The sequence below is a fragment of the Salvelinus sp. IW2-2015 genome, linkage group LG15, assembly GCF_002910315.2.
Source record: "Salvelinus sp. IW2-2015 linkage group LG15, ASM291031v2, whole genome shotgun sequence".
Taxonomy (NCBI): domain Eukaryota; kingdom Metazoa; phylum Chordata; class Actinopteri; order Salmoniformes; family Salmonidae; genus Salvelinus; species Salvelinus sp. IW2-2015.
Genome location: NC_036855.1, coordinates 7,550,919 through 7,572,526, shown reverse-complemented (window position 1 = coordinate 7,572,526; position 21,608 = coordinate 7,550,919). Strand labels below are relative to the sequence as shown.

At 40.4% G+C, this 21,608-nt stretch overlaps 1 protein-coding gene across 1 annotated transcript in view; it reads left to right on the top strand.

The window, feature by feature from the left end:
- Positions 1 to 21,608, top strand: part of LOC111975000 (EGF-like repeat and discoidin I-like domain-containing protein 3) — a 123,121-nt gene that overhangs the window by 12,605 nt on the left and 88,908 nt on the right. Inside the window, exon 2 of the mRNA XM_070446827.1 lies at positions 10,199 to 10,312. Within this exon, the coding sequence (XP_070302928.1) occupies positions 10,199 to 10,312 (114 nt within the window). The remainder of the gene's footprint in view (positions 1 to 10,198; positions 10,313 to 21,608) is intronic.

The following is a 21,608-nucleotide window of genomic DNA, read 5'->3' as shown; positions in this document are numbered from 1 at the left end:
GCATTCCCTCTAGTAATCCGCTCTCTCTCACCTGATTTACCGGCAACACAGCACCTTAAAGTCTCACTTTTCTACCGCTGAGTTTCTAGGGGTGGCTGACCTCTCAAAAAAGAGCAAATCATTGCCCTGGCTGTGTTTGTCTCTCTGTGTTACGGCCTGCTGCAGGCAATCTGGTCCTGTGTAACTCAGCTGGTAGAGCAGAGTGCTTGCATTGCAAGGATTGTGGGTTTGATTCCCACGGGGGGGGACCTGTACGAAAATCTATGCACTCACTACTATAAGTTGCTCTACTTAAGAGTGTCTGCTAAATGACTAAAAAGTAATCTGAATGGCTCAGCCATCAATAAGCTGCTCCCAAACGTTCTAAACCCGCATTAGGAAGTTGAGTCTATCATAGTTCGTGTGGGATTCAATTACATTATGAAGGACAGCTCAGAACATCTGAAGATGGATTTTAAAGAACTGACTGGGTCTCTGCTTGACACCAACAAACGCCCCATAATATCTGGCCCAGTGCCCTCCCGAAATTGTGGCATTGAACATTTCAGCAGACTTTTAGTCCTCCATAACTGGCTACGAGACTATTGCAGCTCTGTTGGTGTAACATTTATTGACAGTTTTGATACCTTCTGGAAACAAAGCATGTTTTATAAGGAGGATGGGTTCCACCCAAATCATTTGTGTTCCTGGATCCTTTCACGGCATTATAAGGCTGCGTTGAGACAATGACTTATTAATGATACAAGCCCAACTCAGTTAATCTCTACCATTGTGTCGCTGAGTTGTCATGTTTCAGAAAATGTATAATATCCCAGGGGTGTTAGAAGACCCAATGTAAGAAACCTAATGTATATCCCTCTAACTGCCCGGAATGCCTCTGCTGATCCTACAGCTATTGTATGCAGTAATAATGTACCATGAACTAGAGTTATATTGTTAGCACTGAGGCGGTGTGCCCTAGTAGGAAGTCCACTGTGTGCAGCTCACCCTGCACTAACATAAATAACATGAGCATGTCTACTTCTGCTAAGCTTCCCAGTAAAGCAATGAAAACAATCAAGAATCCCAGAAAGTGCTAAAAAATAGCCCACGTTAACGTATGTAGCTTAAGAAACAAGGTTCATGAAGTTAATCATTTGCTAGTAACAGATTACCTTCATATTCTGACAGTCTCTGAAACTCACTTAGATAACACCTTTGATGATACAGTGGTAGCAATACATGGTTATAACATATACAGAAAAGACAGAAATGCCAAAGGTGGTGTTGCTGTTTATATTCAGAACCACATTCCTGTAAAGATTAGAGAGGATCTCATGTTAAATACTGTTGAAGTAATATGGCTACAGGTTCATCTGCCTCACCTAAAGCTCATTCTGGTGAGAAGCTGCTATAGACCACCAAGTGCTAACAGTCAGTATATGGATAACGTGTGAAATGCTTGATAATGTACATCCCCGTCTCTCTATGTGATATCAACAGAGAGGTATAAATATTTCAAAAACTTAAAGCATTATATTTGGGACAAATCATTCACTAAACCCTAAACCTCAACTAAATCGTGTAATAAATAATGTGGAAATTGAGCAGGATGAGGAGACTATACTGCTTGGAGTAACCCTGGATTGTAAACTGTCATGGTCAAAACATGTTGATACAACAGTAGCTAAGATGGGGGGGGGGGGAGTCTGTCCATGATAAAGCGCTGCTCTGCCTTTTTTTTTATTATTGTCTTTTTAACCACACTATCAACAAGGCAGGTCCTACAGGCTCTAGTTTTGTCGCATCTGGACTACTGTTTAGTCATGTGGTCAGGTGCCACAAAGAGGGCAATTACAATTGGCTCAGAACAGGGCAGCATGGCTGGCTCTTAAATTCATTATTCTCAAATTGATTATTATTATCTATGAACATTTGAACATCTTGGCCATGTTCTGTTATAATCTCCACCCGGCACAGCCAGAAGAGGACTGGCCACCCCTCATAGCCTGGTTCCTCTCTGGGTTTCTTCCTAGGTTCTGGCCTTTATAGGGAGTTTTTCCTAGCCACTGTGCTTCTACACCTGCATTGCTTGCTGTTTGGGGTTTTAGGTTGGGTTTCTGTACAGCACTTTGTGACATCAGTTGATGTAAGAAGGGCTTTATAAATACATTTGATTGATTGATTGACATGGAGAGATAACATTAATAATATGCATGTAAATCTCTCATGGCCGAAAGTGGAGGAGAGATTGACTTCATAACTACTTGTTTATGTAAGAGGTGTTGACAAGCTGAATGCACCGAGCTGTCTGTTTAAACTACTAGCACACAGTATAGCACACTCGGACACTACTAGCACACACAGTAGCACACTCGGACACCCATACATACCCCACAAGATATGCCTCCAAAGGTCTCTTCACAATCCCCAAGTCAAGAACAGACTATGGGAGGCACACAGTACTACATAGAGCCATGGCTAAATGGAACTCAATTCCACATCATGTAACTGATGCAAGTAAAATTAGATTTAAAAAACAGATACAAATACACCTTATGGAACAGCGGGGACTGTGACGAGACACACAACTCCAGGCACAGACACAGACAAAAATGATAAGACACGCACTCTACACACACGTACACATGGATGTTGTATTGTAAATATGTGATAGTGGAGTAGTGGCCTGAGGGAATACAATAAATGCATTGGGTTATTTGCTATAAAATATAATGTCATGTAATATTTTAAACTGTATAAAACTGCCTTAATGTTGTTATACCATTATATAAAATATAATGTCATGTAATATTTTAAACTGTATAAAACTGCCTTAATGTTGCTATACCTATACTTATACCTTGTTATAGCTACCTTATGGTACCTGTTGTATCATACATGTGTATTCTGCCTGCTAAGGCTCTATAGATTCCAGTGATGTATAAAAGGCACGTGCTGTACTACTAATAATGTTCATTTATTGGATAAATATCAGTTACATTTAGCCATATGGCTGCATTGTAAGTGCAATATATTTAAGATGCCTGAATGACCTCAAAAAGAGAGGTTGAGTTGGCGACAAATGCAACCATTTCTGTCCGTGAGATCCGACATCTGGACACAGGCAGGTGGGAACCCTATTAAATACCCATCTAAGTGTCCCAATCAGCCAATTCGATACTCTGCTGTATGTTCAGCTCTGAATGGCATGACTGATTTATATTTTCTTTTTTTTATACCCCTCTTTGATAATTCATAGTGGKTTTTTTTTCTTCTTCATGCAATTCTATGAAATAATGCAGGATAATGAGTTTGAAAAGCTGTTTTGAAAATCTCAGCTTTAATGATGATTGGCCCTTGTTGTCATGTATAATGCAGATACTAGTCAGTGTTTGTCAGGTTAATATTCTTAACGAGATTGTTAGGCCCCTCTAGGTTGAATTAATTAAAACATAATCCTCCTTGATTGCGACAGCCTCCTGCTATCAAGATGGAATCCCTCCGACAAGTGCTTGTTTGTTCATTTCACAGCTAATAATATGTTAGTCAGTGGGGGACAGGGTGTCTAACTGGGTGCTCTCATTTCAATCACACTGCCCTTTGCATGGATGGATAATTACCTGTAATTGTCCTTTGGTGCCATCACAGAGCAGTTATAGCCAATGTCTCCAAAAGGAAATGTGCTCTACTCACCTCGGCAGAGTTACAAGGTGTCACTGGATTCCTTTCAAATAAATATTATCACACTATTAGAGTCACTTTGCGGGTGTCTCCTATTGACAACAATGATCAGCAACATGTGTTGGTAATAGTATGTCATCATGCCAAAATATCACTTGGACATATCAGAAAAGTGTTTCATGCATGATTTAATCCTAGTCATCATGAATAAGAGCGGATAAGAGCGTCTGCTAAATGACTTAAATGTAAATGGAATGGAATCCGTTGAAGACGGTGGGACACAGCCTAGTTGAATAGAGCACGTCCTAATACTCCTTTACTTTGTCTTTGCAAACTGAGCAGTTGGTCAGGTCTGTTTCAGGGTGGCAGGTAGTCTAGTGGTTAAGAGCGTTGGGCCAGTCACTGAAAGGTTGCTGGTTTGAATCCCTGGGCAGACTAGGTGAATAATCTGCTGATGTGCCCTTGAGCAAGATGCTTTACTCTAATTGCTCCTGGTTAAGAGTGTCGACTAAATGACTACAATGTTTCCCCACTCCCAAAGTTCAAAGAGGAATTGTGTCACCTCTTAAGCATAATCGAACAGGACTGAACCCTGAGGTGTGCTTTTGATACATTTATTCTGCAGTTTAGCAGAACTCCACAGCCCCCTACCTACCTACCAACCAACCACGCGAGGCCAATATCAATGTCTATGTCTATAGTGGCAACATTGAAAGCCCTTGTCTTTCTCAATTTGGACATATGGTCCAGATGAAATGCTTTTCAAAATATAACGTTCTCTTTGTTTCCCGGCGGGGTGCATGTTCTATCTGATTCTACTCAGTTATGGAGGACTTATCTTTATTTGTTTCAGTGCTTTCAGTGCTTTCAGTGCTTTCATCGTCAGGTTGAGAAGGTTCATCTCCGCAGAGGTATTCTCTCCATCACATGCATCATATGAGGGTTGGCTACTGTGACTGGTGCTCCATAGGTCTATGTGCTCTTTGAATATAATAGTGAATAAATGGAATGTTAGCCTATAATGAGTGCTAATGTGTTCCCATAACGATGTCTGAAACATTGTCACGGTAGCACATGTAAGCTTCACATGCCACAATAGACAGGCATACCAATGTGGATGTGATCTTCCTCAACTTTCAGAATGCAGTATTGCATGCGTATTGCAACAGTCTCATCACACTGCTAACTCTATCAGAATTCAATTCAGATATAGACAGAAAACCCTCATTTGGAGTTTTGATTGTATACGGTGGGCTTGGCCAAATGCCTTCAGCTGATGTGAGGTAATGTGTGTTATGGATGTGTTAGCTTGGATACTGCACTTAGATGACAAAATTGCCTAAAAGAGTAGAATCAGCTCACCCAATTTTAGTCTATGATTTGACTATTATATGTTCAATGTTTCTTTAGGATTTTTTGTTTTCCAATGGAATAGTTTCAACACATTAAAATTAGAGTTCAGTTCACGTAACAGGTTTGACCTTAAAATTAGGGAAATACGTAAATTAATCACTAATCTTCAGAATTTAATTTGTCAAAGCAACACAAAAAACTAKGGATTTACAATGATGGTGAAACGATTAAGTGGGTTAAAATCTTCCTAGAAGTGACACAGGTTTGACGGAGGGGCATGTCAAAATACAGAATTTTGGCACTTTAGCAAGATTTTATTTTCAGTTGAAGTCAGAAGTTTACATACACCTTAGCCAAATACATTTAAACTCAGTTTTTCACAATTCCTGACATTTAATCCTAGTAAAAATTCCCTGCCTTAGGCCAGTTAGGATCACCACTTTATTTTAAGAATGTGAAATGTCAGAATAATAGTAGAGAGAATGATTTATTTCAGCTTTTCTTTCTTTCATCACATTCCCAGTGGGTCAGAAGTTTACATACACTCGATTAGTATTTGGTAGCATTGCCTTTAAATTGTTTAACTTGGGTCAAACGTTTCGGGTAGCCTTCCATAAGCTTCCCACAATAAGTTGGGTGAATTTTGTCCCATTCCTCCTGACAGAGCTGGTGTAACTGAGTCAGGTTTGTAGGCGTCCTTGCTCGCACACGCTTTTTCAGTTCTGCCCACAAATGTTCTATAGGAATGAGGTCAGGGCTTTGTGATGGCCACTCCAATACCTTGACTTTGTTGTCCTTAAGCCATTTTGCCATAACTTTGTAAGAATGCTTGGGGTCATTGTCCATTTTGGAAGACCCATTTGCGACCGAGCTTTAACTTCCTGACTGATGTCTTGAGATGTTACTTCAATATATCCACATAATTTTCCATGTATTTTGTGAAGTGCACCACCTGCAGCAAAGCACCCCCACAACATGATGCTGCCACCCCCGTGCATCACGGTTGGGATGGTGTTCTTCGACTTGCAAGCCTCCCCCTTTTTCCTCCAAACATAACGATGGTCATTATGGCCAAACAGTTCTATTTTTGTTTCATCAGACCAGAGGACATTTCTCCAAAAAGTACAATCTTTGTCCCCATGTGTAGTTGCAAACAACAGTCTGGCTTTTTTATGGCGGAAGCAGTGGCTTCTTCCTTGCTGAGCGGCCTTTCAGGTTATGTCGATATAGGACTCATTTTACTGTGGTTATAGATACTTTGGTACCTGTTTCCTCCAGCATCTTCACAAGGCCCTTTGCTATTTTTCTGGGTTTGATTTGCACTTTTTGCACCAAAGTACRTTMATCTYTAGGAGACAGAACGCGTCTCCTTCCTGAGCGGTATGACGGCTGCGTGGTCCCATGATGTTTATACTTGCGTACTATTGTTTGTACAGATGAACGTGGTACCTTCGGGTGTTTGGAAATTGCTCCCAAGGATGAACCAGACTTGTGGAGGTCTACAATTGTTTTTCTGAGGCCTTGCCTGATTTTCTTTTGATTTTCCCATGAGATCAAGCAAAGAGGCACTGAGTTTGATGGTAGGCCTTGAAATACATCCACAGGTACACCTCCAATTGACTTAAATTATGTAAATTAAGAATCAGAAGCTTCTAAAGCCATGACATCATTTTCTGGAATTTTCCAAGCTGTTTAAAGGCACAGTCAACTTAGTGTATGTAAACTTCTGGAATTGTGATACATTGAATTATAAGTGAAATAATTTGTCTTTAAACAATTGTTGGAAAAATTACTTGTGTCATGCACAAAGTATATGTCCTAACCGACTTGCCAAAACTACAGTTTGTTAACAAGACATTTGTGGAGTGGTTGAAAAAYGAATTAATGACTCCAACCTAAGTGTATGTAAACTTCCGACTTCAACTGTATATAAAAAAATGTCTGATATAAAATTGTAAAAAATTAAAGTCAATGTTGATGCACAATTTCTACTTAAAATGTCAAAGGTACTCTTTTCGTGGAATGACGCACCAATGTCTATGTCTGTAGTGGCAACAGTGAAAGCCCTTGTCTTTCTCACTTTAGACATATGGTCCAGATGATATGCTTTTCAAAACATAATGTTATTCTCTTTGTTCCCCTGTGGTGTGCATGTTCCAGCTGATTCTGCTCAGTTATGGAGGACTTATCTTTATTCGTTTCAGTGCTTGAATTCTCATCACTGTCAGGTTGAGAAGGTTCATCTCAGCAGGGGTATTCTCTCATCATCACATGCATCATATGAGTGGGGGGCTACTGTGACTGATGCTCCATAGGTATATGTGCTCTTTGAATATCACAGTGTAATGTGTGCCTATATGAGGGGCACACATGTTCCCAGAATGATGTCTGGAACATTGTCTGGGACACACCTGGAACATGGTAGCACATGCAAACGGCACATGCCACTATAGACATAGGCATACCTTTGTGAATGTGACGTTCCGCAACTTTTAGAACACAGTATCGAATTTGTCTTTCAACTGTCTTGTCACGTTGCTAAATTGACTAAACTTAATTTGGAGTTTTGATTGTATGCTGTGGGCTTGGCCAAATGCCATCAGCTGATCCGAGGGCATGTGTACTATTATGGATGTATTAGCTTGGATTCTTCACTTAGATGTGGAAGATAACATCTCAGAAAATCATCAGAAAAACATCCTAACAGGCTTATAATTTATTCATATTTGAGTTCTTAAGCTTGCAGAGTTTGTTCCATAATCATGAAATCAGTGTTTATTAGTCACTGAAGAGTAGGGCATGCTTTAGAGTGGGATTAAGTGTCTTAGTACTCACTTTACTAGAGGCGGAAATGAGACCTTTGCTTATGTGTATGTTTCCAAATGCCAAGTTATGGATTCTTCTCAACATCTATTCCAACCTTTTTCTTGTGTGCATGAGACTGGCAGGATGCCATAAAGTGGATTCCTTTATGAGATCTCCTATCATGAAACACATCCGATTCACAGTAGGTTATTCYCAGCAGGACTTTGCCCCAAACACTAACTGACGTCAGTAACTGATCACAGACATAGCAAACAGACTGTGGACCAATGGGGATTTTTTTGGAAAGAAAACAGTAGAGCACTGATTTCGATCTGCCTCAAAAGAACATGATGGCTGACATGCGTCACTGTACTGTGATCTGTAGATGAAATGGCATGAGACCAGCTAGTTCCAGCTAGATTGAAGATGTGTACATTCCTTACTAAGCTTAACCTAATATACATTCTTTACATTGCATAGCTCAAGTCTACACAGTAGTGGTGCAGTAGCCTGCTACAGTGCCTTGCAAATGTATTTATCCCCCTTGGCATTTTTCCTATATTGTTGCATTACAACCTGTAATTTAAATGGATTTTTATTTGGATTTCATGTAATGGACATACACAACATAGTCCAAATTGGTGAAGTAAAATGAAAACAATTACTTGTTTCAAAATTACTTGTTTCAAAAATTACTTGAAACAAAAATAAAACTGAAAAGTGGTGCGTGCATATGTATTCACCCCCTTTGCTATGAAGACCCTACATAAGATCTGGTATTACCAATTACCTTCAGAAGTCACTTAATTAGTTAAATAAAGTCCACCTGTGTGCAATCTAAGTGTCACATGATGTGTCACATGATCTCAGTATATATACACCTGTTCTGAAAGGCCCCAGAGTCTGCAACACCCCTAAGCAAGCGGCACCATGAAGACCAAGGAGCTCTCCAAACAGGTCAGGGACAAAGTTGTGGAGAAGTACAGATCAGGGTTGGGTTATAAAAAAAAACAGAAACTTTGAACATCCCACGGAGCACCATTAAATCCATTATAAAAACATGGAAAGAATGTGATACCACAACAAACCTGCCAAGAGAGGGCCGCCCACCAAAACTCACCGACCGGGCAAGGAGGGCATTAATCAGAGAGGCAACAAAGAGACCAAAGATAACCCTGAAGGAGCTGCAAAGGTCCACAGCGGAGATTGGAGTATCTGTATATAGGACCACTTTAAACTGTACACTCCACAGAGCTGGGCTTTACAGAAGAGTAGCCAGAAAAAAGCCATTGCTTAAAGTAAAAAACAAGAAAATATGTATGGTGTTCGCCAAAAGGCATGTGGGAGACTCCCCAAACATATGGAAGAAGGTACTCTGGTCAGATGAGACAAAAATGTAGCTTTTTGGCGCTCAAGGAAAACGCTATGTCTAGCGCAAACCGAACACCTCCCATCACCCTGAGAACACCATCCCCACAGTGAAACATGATGGTGAAAGCATCATGTTGTGGGGAATTTTTTCATCAGCAGAGACTGGGAAACTGGTCAGAATTGAAGGAATGATGGATGGTGCTAAATACAGGGAAATACTTGAGGGAAACCTGTTTCAGTCTTCTAGAGATTTGAGACTGGGACAGAGGTTCACCTTCCAGCAGGACAACKACCCTAAGCATACTGCTAAAGCAACACTCAACTGGTTTAAGGGGAAACATTTAAATGTCTTGGAATGGCCTAGTCAAAGCCCAGACCTCAATCCAATTGAGAATCTGTGGTATGACTTAAATATTGCTGTACACCAGTGGAACCCATCCAACTTGAAGGAGCTGGAGCAGTTTTGCCTTGAAGAATAGATGTGCCAAGCTTATAGAGACATAYCCCAAGAGACTTGCAGCTGTAATTGCTGCAAAAGGTGGCTCTACAAAGATTTGACTTTGGGGGGTGAATAGTTATGCACGCTCAAGTTTTTTGGGGGTTGTGTTTTTTCTTGTTTGCTTCACAATATAAAATATTTTGCATCTTCAAAGTGGTAGGAATGTTGTGTAAATCAAATGATACAACCTCCCCCAAGAACAATTTTAATTCCAGGTTGTAAGGCAACAAAATAGGAAAAATGCCAAGGGGGGTGAATACTTTCGCAAGCCACTGTATATATGTTTGTGGAAAGTCCCAAACCTAAATTGGTGGGTAGCATTAACGGTCGATCCCAGGAAACCATTTGATTTATTAGCTTCAGGAAGCCTGCCGCTCCGTCTCCGCTCCGTCTTCAATAAATATTCCCCACGAATGCATGTTAATTAGAACCATGTCCTGCTAATTGCAAACATTTCTGCTTCAAAGAAATTAATGTGCCTTTTTTCTGTTTTCTTGGCTCTTGCAGATGTTAACGAATGCGAGAGAGACCCGTGTAAAAATGGGGGCATCTGCACAGATCTGGTTGCCAACTACTCTTGTGAATGCCCTGGGGAGTACATGGGAAGGAACTGCCAATACAGTAAGTGCTGTATTTTTCTCTTATTTTCTCTTCTCTTCTCTTTTATGATCAGCCTTGCCTGGCTCTTCTCTTTTATGATCAGCCTTGCCTGGTGTACAGAACAGTTGGTAGCTAGTCCTGGCAAACAGGGAAAAAACATTATTTCATTTTGTTTCTTTGTTTCTTTTCTTTGTTTCTTACTCTAACCATCTTTCTGTATCTCAATCCACAAGGGTCTGTATCTGTGTGTTGTGGAAATTGTTGTGAGGATTCAGGGTTGTTCAAGATGAGAATCTGACTTGGAAAAAGCCATCCATGACTGCAGACAATCAATGGGGCAGACCTTGCACAACACACATGAACACACATACGCATGCACGCAACCACACACACACACAGATTCTTAAACTTACCCACGTACTCTGCTTTCACCAGACATATTCCCTCTTTTGGGACATTAACAATACTTACACTTTCTCTTAAAGTTACAACAATGTGCTAGTTTTGAGTAGTCCAGTGGGAGCTGAACTGAATTTTTTGTAATACAGTCATGTCATTGGACAAACTTTTGGCGCCGTCTAGTAGAGATTTTGTCAAAAAAGAAGCCTAAATATGTTGCTAGAGACTGGCCATGTCCGAATACCCGTACTTGCGTTCTAGGCTGTAAGAGTGTACGCCCTGCTGCTCGTTGTTAAGCTAGTGCTCCTGCTACCTGTCTCTCCTTAACTTGTTGAACGGTGTTTTGGCTTACTGCCCTGCAATTTACTGCTTGCTTCTACATCACCAACTTGCGAGTTGGTCTTCTCCCGCTCGTATAGTGTATGTGCAACCAGGAACCATACAATGAGCAAGTCCTCTACTTTCTCTCTGTTTGCCATACTGGTGTGTGACTCAGGTGTGTGTTGCTTGTGCTTTTGCCATTTCACAGGCTATGCTTGTTTTGGGAGGCAGGGTGAGGCTGTATTTGTGAACCCACTGTAGTTTATAGCAATTTTTTTGTAAATTATTGTCAAGAAGAGMGACACAGAAGCACAGTTAGCCTAGCTAGCCTAGCTAGCCTGTAGTTTCAAATGGTGGTTGCTAATGAATGGTTTCAACGCTGCATTATGGGCTCCTGAGTGGCGTAGCGGTCTAAGGCACTGCATCTCAGTGCTAGATGCGTCACTACAGACACCCTGGTTCAAATCCAGCTGTATCACAACCGGCTGTGATTGGGAGTCCCATAGGGCGGCGCACAATTGGCCCAGCGTCATCTGAGTTTGGACGGTATAGGCCGTCATTGTAAATAAGAATTTGTTCTTATTAACTGACTTGTCTAGTTAAATAAAGGTAAAAAAAGTATAATTAGCTAGGTTTATTTTGCTCTATTCCGGGACAATGTGGACTGTCCAGACTTTCAATGTAGCAACTGTTTGCTCGCAGAGGACTACAAAGGCGAAGAGCAAACAAGTAGCAAACTTACACAAGCTACTGGGGAAGCTACTGGGGAAGCCACTTCCGAATACTTTCTCTTTCTCTTCTACTCCAGTAGCTGGACGCCGCTCTGACCTGATGGGCGTGTCGCCCCCGTGTCGTCTCTCCATAACCGACTGGCTGGAGCTCTGAAGTGATCCCTCCCCAAAGGASATTCCCCCTTCCCTGGAAAATGGAGTTAGTAGAATGCTTCTGGATGACTTAGTAGATGATCCTATTATTTACCCTGCCACCAGCCAGAGAGGCACGAAAGCAGCAGACTTTGGCAATTGGGGCCTCTTTGGCGGTGGGAAACCCAGACTAGATACAGACTTCAAACAGCTTCATCACCCTTGATCCAGAGGTTCCAGAGCCTTCATCCCTGGGGGCTTCTGCTTCGAGATCRGATCCGGAGGTACCTGCACCTTCGTCCCCTGTTCTGACTCCCTCTTCATTGGCTTTTACGGTGAATGAGACTTTGTTGGTTATAGGAGGCTCGAACCGTGTCCAAGAGTTGAGGACCTTTTGAGATTCTGCCTCTCGCAAGTCCTCGACGGGTCTCCCGAATCATGTAAGGTGTAGGAATAGGCAGATGTCCTCTTCTATCTCTACGGCTGTAGTTTTAGGCAGCTCTACGGTGGTCCTCGAGCAAAAACCCTGTGCTAACCCAGGGTGTGCTAACCCAGGGCTCGAGTACAGGATATTACTAAGCTTCTCCCTACCGTTCTGTCAGCACACATGGATTGATGCTGTTGTAGTCCATATGGCTGATAAACATGCCCCTTTCAAGCGACTCARTCAAAAACAGAACTATTCCATGGTGCTCTCCTGTACTCTCAGACCTCCTCTTCATAAGAAATAAAGCCTGGGCCAAGGCTAGACAAACTGGCTCGTTAGCTGATTGGAAGCAATTTAGGCAATTGTTGAAAAAGGTGAACTGCCTCGGTTAAACAGGCCAAATCAAACTACTTCTGTAGCTCTATGACAGACTCTGTTAGTGATCCCTATAAATTCTGGAAAACTGTTATTAATTTACTGAAGTGGGGTACCTGTACTTCCCTGCCTAAGCAAGTCGTTTTAGACTCCTGCATCATTACTGAAAAGTTACGATTTGTGATGTTTTTAAATCAGCATTTATCTCAGCTGGTTTCCTATTTGAAAGAAATGGTGGTCATACTGGTCTTGGCCAGTCAGTTGACTGTTCTTCACACATACAGCCTGCAGTTGCCTCGATGGATGATCAGTCAACCGCATGTGATTTGGGGAATAGTAGTCAGGGGTTTTCTTTTTGCCAACTGACAGAAACAGAAGTTATTGCTGCCTTATTAGCTATTGACACGAATAACTTATTAAGGGCTGACAATTTAGGTCCGTCTTTGCTTAAATGCAGCACCAAACATTGCTGGTTCAGTAACACACATTGTTTTTACTTTAGTATTAGGAAATATTTCAAAAGTGTGGAAATCAGCTTTTGTGCTATCACTCCATAAGGGCAGGGATAGTAGTGATCTTAATCATTATCTACCCATTTCCAGATTTCCTTTTCTTGCGAAAAATAGTAGAATCATTGGTCAACAAACAGCTACGTTATTATTTTCTATCTGCAAGTGGTATTCTTAATGTTAATCAATCCGGATTCAGAACTAAATATAGCACCAGTACGGCTACCATAGTTGTTTATGTATTTATTACATTATTAGGGAACCCCATTAACTCTTCCTAGGGTCCAAACATATTAAAGCACTTACATTACAAATTAACAAAAGATAAAACAGTACATCATATAACATTATTACACCACTGAAATGATATTGCAAATGCCTTAGATTATAGAAAGAATTGTGCTGCCATATATGTTGACTTGTCAAAAGCTTTTGATATTGTAGACCAGAGCAAAGGCCGGCCCGGGGGCCGTATGTGGCTCGCGACCTGATTAGATACGGCCCGCGGAATCATGCTCAGATCACATATAGAATTTGCGATAGTTAAGTTTTGAAAAACATTTGTTATTCTGCAAAAAATGCAAAAATGCATTTTTCAAAGAAAAGAAAAGTAGACTGAATGTAGGGTGTTCGAGCAACAGTGGTCATCGAAATATATCTTTATTGAGGAATCAGGGAAAGCTGTGTGCAAAGAGACCATCGCTGTCTTGAAAGACTACAACTTGTCCCAACACTTCCAGACGAAGCATGCAGAGAAATACAGGAATATGTCTTCTGAGCAGAGGGAAAGTGCATCGAAAGAGTTGCTTTCTCAGTTGCAAAAGCAGCAAGGACTTTTCACAACTGCATTCAGCAAACAACGGAATTGCGAGAGCTAGCTATGTACAGTCAAACAAAATTGCTAAACATAGCAAGCCATTCGCTGAGGGTGAATTCATTAAAGAATGTTTAATTGACTCTGCAGCAATAATTTGCCCCGACAAGAAAGAGCTGTTTGAAAATGTTTCCCTGTCAAGACTAAGTGACATGGCGTATTGAGGACATCGCAGAGAATATGGAACAACAGTTGAAAGACAAGGTCAAGGATTTCACCTATTTCTCCTTGGCCCTGGATGAGAGCAGTGACATGACATGGCTCAGTTGTCGATATTCTTACGAGGCATAACCCCAGACTTTGAAATTACAGAGCAGCTTGCTTCAGTGCAGTCAATGAAGAGCACAACCACAGGGAAAAATGTAAAGGAGGAGGTTAATAACCTCTTGAAGCTAGGGGGCAGAATTTTTATGTTTGGAAAAATAATGTTCCCAATGTAAGCTGCCTATTTCTCAGGTCCAGGTACTAGAATATGCATATAATTGACAGAGTAGGATAGAAAACACTCTAAAGTTTCTAAAACTGTCAAAATATTGTCTGTGAGTATAACAGAACTGATTTTGCAGGYGAAAACCTGAGGAAATCCAACCCGGAAGTGACTCTTATTTAGAAAAATCACTGTTCCATTGCCTGCCTTTCGTCCATTTAAAGGGATATCAACCAGATTCCTTTTTGGCTTCCTCAGGGTGTGAACTGTCTTTAGACATAGTTTCAAGCTTTTATTCAGAAAAATTTGTGAGATTTATCAAAACATGTCAGTGAATAGACGGAGGTCCTTACATTAGTTCATGCGCTCAACACTGGTTGCTTGACATTTTCTTTCTCTCCAGTATTGAATGGTTTACAGTCCGGTTGAAATATTATCGATTATTGATGTTAAAAACAACCTGAGGATTGATTATTAAAAACGTTTGACATGTTTCTACGAACTTTACAGATACTTTTTGGAATTCGTCAAGCCTTGATGACCTGCCTAAGGCTGTGGAATACTGAACATAACGCGCCAAACAAATTGAGTTTTTTTGTTATAAAAATAATCTTTATCGAACAAAAGGAACATTTATTGTGTAACTGGGAGTCTCGTGAGTGCAAACATCCRAAGATCATCAAAGKTAAGCGATTMATTKTATTRCTTTTCTGGCTTTCGTGACCAATMTACATTGCTGCTAGGTGTTCTTAATGTTTTGTCTAGTGATCGATAAACTCACACAAACGCTTGGATTGCTTTCGCTGTAAAGCATATTTTCAAAATCTGACACGACAGGTGGATTAACAACAAGCTAAGCTGTGTTTTKCTATATTGCACTTGTGATTTCATGAATATAAATATTTTTAGCAATTTTTGGGGAATTTGGCACTCTACAATTCAGCAGTTGTTTACGAAAATGATCCCGCTAAAGGGATCCGTGCGTCAAGAAGTTTTAATAAGTGTGTGGCACAGCTGGGACTGAGTTTTGAAAAGTGGGTGCCTAAACTTGACATGAAAAWWTKTTGGCCTTTTGAAAAGGATACAAGATCACGTAGCTGAGCTGAACCCAGATCGGGAAATTATTTTCCTGCATTGCATTATTCATCAGGAGGTGCTCTGTAAATGTGTTCTGAAAATGAGCYATGTCGTAGATAGTCACTGAAGTGGTAAACTTCATAAGAGCAAAATCTTTAAACCGTAGGCAGTATGTAAAAATCTGGTAAAAAGGTAAAAATCTGTCGTTCTGCCCCTGAACAAGGKAGTTAACACACTGTTCATAGGCTGTCATTGAAAATAAGAATTTGTTCTGAACTGACTTTCCTTGTTAAATAAAGGTAAAACAATAAAAAWAWATATATATATATCTCACTGTTGGAAGAGACCGGTCATGCAGATCTCCCCTACTACACAAACGTGAGATGGCTGAGTTTGAGGAAGGTACTTAAAAGGGTGTGGGACCTGAAATCGGAGATTCCCGAGTTTTTGCAAATGAAAGGGAAATACGTGGATTTCCCTCAACTGCAAGATAAATAATGGTTTGCTGATTTTGCCTTCACCATGGACATCATGGCCCTTGTGAATGAACTGAATTCCAAACTACAAGGGAAGGGCCTTTTTGTACATCAGATGTACAGATGTACAGAAAATTACTCCTCCTGACCCGCCAAGTAGAAGCCAACAATCTCACCCACCTTCCCACACTACTAGTCTGTTTTCTATCAGATGACCAGCGGGAGAAGTATACATTGCTGCTGCGTGTTTTGAATGGTGAGTTTTCTCGTTGTTTTGATGATTTCATAATGCTGGAAAATGACATGCTGTTGGTTTCCTCTCCTTTCACCTTCAATGTGGATAACGCTCCGACTGACCTGCAACTTGAGCTTATTGATCTTCAGTCTGATGCAGTGATTGGAGAACTATTCAAAACAATGTCACTGACAAGGTTCTATGCATCTCTAGATGAACAAAACTTTCCAAAGATAAGGAGCCATGCTCAGAAGGTGTATGTACTGTTTGGGTCAACCTATGTATGTGAACAGACATTTTTATTGATGAAATATAACAAGTCAAGGCACAGATCATCTCTTACTGACTCTCACCTCTCAGCAATCCTGTGCATAGCGACGTCAGAAACCTGACTTCACTGCTCTAGTCAATACCCATCAGACTTCACTCCTCACACTGATTGAGTAGTTTAAATGTAATGTTGAGCTCTTTCTCTTCCTTTTGTTTTTGTGCATACCCGTTAACAAGAGTTCTGTCCGTGGTGCTGAATGCACAGTGTACTTTTCTCTCTGTGTAGTTCATTGCATGTTTAATAATGAAAATACCTACCAAAAGAAGAACATGGATGTGGTTTATTTCTGTGCATGTTAAAACAGTAAAATAAGTAACATATCTGGATGTAGATATCTGTCAACGCAGTCATACACATGATGTATAATCCTGTAATATRAATCTGGCCCGCGATGGCAAAAATATGTTCTAATATGGCCCTCCATGGAAAATAATTGCCCAGGCCTGCTGTAGACTGTCCTTGATAGAGTTGGGTACTGATGCTTGCCGATGGTTTCATAATTATCTCAATGACAGAACTCAGGCCATCAAGGTAGAAAGGGTCAAATCTGAATTCCTTGAGTTACATAAAGGAGTGGCCCAAGGTTCATTACTCGGCCCACTACTGTTTTCAATCTATATACATAACATAGGTAATGCTGTAAAAAATATTAATTAATTTGTATGCAGATGATACTGTGTTGTATTCCATTGCCACATCGGTTGGCCAAGCCTTTTCACATTTGAAGTCTAATTTCCAAGCACTGCAGTGGTCCTTATTGGATTCAAAGTTAGTGCTAAATGCAAACAAAACAATGCTTTTATTAGGTCCCATAACCCAGATTTAAATGAATTTGTAATGACTAGTTTGAACGGTACACAAATTGATCAAGTTCCTTCCTACAAATATCTTGGTGTATGGCTTGATGACAAACTGTCATTTAAAGAACATGTCACTGTGCTGGTAAAGAAGTTGAAGTTCAAGGTTGGTTTCTTTTACAGAAACAAAGCATGTGACTTTTGTTAATGGGAAGGAAATTGTCCAGGCCCTGGGGATATAATCTATATGCATGCAGCAGCATCTACACTTAAACCACTAGATGCTGTTTTCAATTGTGCCCTTAGGTGTATTACTGGTGATGGTTATAGAAGTGTGTTGGGCCTCTTTGTATTTAAAGAGAGAGCAGCTTTATCTTGTGTTTATCTACAAAGCACTAATGCAGAATCTTCCTATGTATCTATCATCATTAATTCAATTTAGACGTATAAATGACCAAACAGGGTCTCAGGGTTGGACAACACTGGAGGCCCCTTCGGTCTCCATAGATTTTGGAAAAGCAGATTTCTTTTTTTTGTTGCTCCCTTTATGTGGAACAACTTCCAGAGCTCTCTGAAATAAGATGTTCTGTTCCCCCTTGGTCAGTTCAGAGTGATGATCAGAGATCTCTATGTTCATAAATGTGTTTGTTTTTCTTAATATGTTTTGTATATTGTATGTGTTTGATGTATTTATGCAGGGCTCATCTGTAAAACAGACCCTAGTGTCAGTATGACTTCACTGTCAAAATAAAGGTCAAATAAATAAATACAAATAAACAATACAATTCTAGGCATTTTGGGTATGCAATTTAAAAAAATATTTATAGTATGTTAAATTGCGCAAAATGTGTATGCTTTAAATACCAGGATGTCATATTCCTTTTGGCTTTTCATCTAGTATAATTCGCTGCGCATTTTTTTAAGGAAGAGGATTGTCTTTTGAGACAGACGTGTGTTTGACAAGGGGACGCGCTGTACCAAAATGAACGAATGGCGGGAATCAAAGTAATTGCGCATTGGATTATGTATTCTCAGTAGGATGAGCCTAGTATGCTGATATTTGTTGATTAATGCAATTGTTTTTACTAAACAGAATGTTCTAAATAGTATGTATTATGATTTGTACACAATATGCAGTTTAGGTAATAGTAGGCAAGCCAGATTTCAGACAAAGACAATATATGTGCAGTCATGTACAGCTTCTGTCATTTAGTACTAAAGTTATCGTTGAAAAAAATAAGACCACGCACAATTACCCTTTTTTAAATATTATTTTATAAGCATCTATATGTAAATTACAGCAACACACTGGATACCATTTCCACCAGCATTTTTTGGTCTCTTTGACACACTCAGAGCTAGAGTTCTGATTTCCCCTCATACCTTTGATTTTGAAAGAATTTGAACTGATTCAAGAGCAGAAAAAAAAATACTTTTTGAATCAGGCGAGGATTGGGAGCCTTGAACTATTTTCTAACCTGGCTTCTGTGTTTCGGCCACAGCCACTGCTTAGAAGAAAGCTGTTTGATGGATTAGTTCAAGTCTGCACTCGCCAGATAGCAGAGTCCTTTTCCAACAGAGGGAAATGTCACTACAAAGTGCCTCAGCATTTACAGTCTGTAAACAACTTAATCTAGATATGCACCAGAAATCAACATCTTTATGTTTGTATTTTGTGAAGGCCCCAAATGTGAAAGTTGAATTTTTTTCGTTATCATCATGAWATAGTCTCTGTCTGAACAATTTCTACTGGAGCAATAACAACACGTATTGTAGAGCAGAGATGGGCAACTTTAGTKGGGTTGGGGGCCACAAATCTGAACTCATCATGAGTGGTCCGCAGTGGTCCACAGATCTGCACACCCACATCCACATGCCATCAGAGCCGGCCCTTGCCTTTTGGCAATTTCACTTGCCTAAGTGAAATTTTGTTTTCATGAGTCTTTACAATATAGCCAATTTTGACTTTGCAGCTGGCCCATCTAGCGGAAATCGCTCAGTTCTGCCTCCAGGACAAAACTCATCCCAATAAACGTCAACCTGCTCTGTGAAGCATGTGGAAAGGAAATCCATAATAAAGTCTTTGAAATACATATCATCCATGTGAATAAACCAAACCAATAAACGAGTTGCCCAAGGGGCAAAACTCAAGGGCTTGTCATTGTAAATCAATCAGGAAATTTTCATCAGTTGAAAAGCAATTATTGGAAATTAACAACTATAATTGTCTGAGATTGACACCACACATTCACTCATGGCAATGACATAGGGCAACTAGAGTGTAACCAATTGAATGCCTTGAACCAAAAAATGTACAAATATAACTTTTCTGCCTCCAACCAGACCAAGTGAAACCCAGAGGTGGAGATCAGAGGTAGAGAAATACCTATTAAACGCTGAGCTATTCTGAGAGCAGTAGGGAGAGAGAGGGAGTACAGAGATGTTTATTTTCTTATTTCCATTGCTGCACAGAGTGAGAGGACTGCTCACTGTCTCTCTCATCATCTTCAGAAGTGGCTTGTTTTTCCAAACCCTGGAGCCTATTGGCTCAAAAAGACCTTGTTCATTCATTAAGCCATTTCTGGGAATTTCTAGGAGTTCAGTTGGGACGCACGCTGGTGAATGCCCACTGGCAAAGTGTCTGTGCATGCACAGGTGTTTGTTTGTGTGTGTGAGAGCCTGCATCAAGCCGGTGGGCATTCACAGGAAATGTTGTCAAACTTAACTTTTTGAATGTTAGTGCACGCATATTCACACCTCAGAATGGGTTTTCATTCTCTCCCCAGTCCTCCAGTTTTCCTTCTCATTAGTATTGCTGCGGTGGCCTTAATTTCAGTGTGGCTCTAATTTGTTGGGGCTGTATGTAAGCCTTGTGGGAGATTTATTCAGCTGTCACATGGTAGCGATGGTGGCGTTAGTGATGTGTGTGTGTCGGAAGGGCTGAAGTATGCACAGGGAGCAGCAAGCTGAGGCCTAGGGCCTCCAGCCACAGCTGCTCTGCTCTGACGGACGCACGGCTGGCAGACAGATCATTAAAGGAGCCCTGTTATCTCCACAAGGTGAACGTTGCCACAGAGTTGCCGTAGCGGTGTTATGGCGTTGCTGCTAGTGCTGCTGCTAGGTTTGGTAGAGAATTGCTACAACATTGTTACAGTGTTTCTACACAGAGTTGTTACAGATTGTCTAATGGAACAGTATTGATAAAGTGTTGGAGCATTGGCTAAGGCTTAGTTGCTACAGTGTTTCTTCGGTGTTATAGAATGGCTTCCCTGGCAGTACAGTTGGGGGGGAACTGGAATAGAGCTTTTATATTTTAATATATGCTAAACTGTAGGATCTGTGTTCACACACTAACTCGGATATCTGGCATTAAAATGCATTATAATTACAAAAAATGGTGGTTAATCATATCAGCTATACATTAGGACTATTATACAAATCCAGGTGCCAAATCGAGTCATAACATAAAGGGTAGGTAATGTCAAGGGGGAAAAAACATGCTAAAATAAATAAGCCTTAGAAGTCAAGTTCTTTGTAGTGAAGATTAAATAACAGAATATAGAGAGCGACAGGAAAAGAGAAAAAAACAAGGCATATTGTTTCGACATTATTGAACTCTGAGTTACGGACGGCGCTCAGAAAAAGAATCCTTGTTAAAACTTGTCATGAATATAGGTGTCATAAGTTTATCCTGTGATGTGCTTTTTTTTTATCCACCCAAACCGTCTTTTGATTGAGGGATGAAAGGATGAAGAAAAAACAGATTCCCTGCTCTGGCATAACAAGATTGAGAGGGTTTCTGCAGTGTACCACAGAAAGGCAGCCTTTGGTAAACATTAGTATTCATGGCTTTGAATCCAGGGGATTGGCCAGAGATTGCCAACCTGCAAATGAAATTGGGATTGTATGTCAACACAATGGAGCATTAGCAATGCTTAGCCATCACTTTAATACTAATGTTTGATAAGACAGGTTCCCTCAAACCATTTCATTCTTTTAGTTCAAATTTGAGCAAAGAAGCTATTTCTTCTCTCCCCAAAAAGATAGGTTATTTAGAAAATAACCTTTTTCCATCAATAGTTTTCTTTGTAGAGGCAGACGACCAGGCAAAGCTGACAAGAGCACAGATGGAGTAGAGATACCAGATTTGAGCAAACACAAAAGCCTTTTGGAGACACTGACATCTCTCATTGCCAATGTACTCAT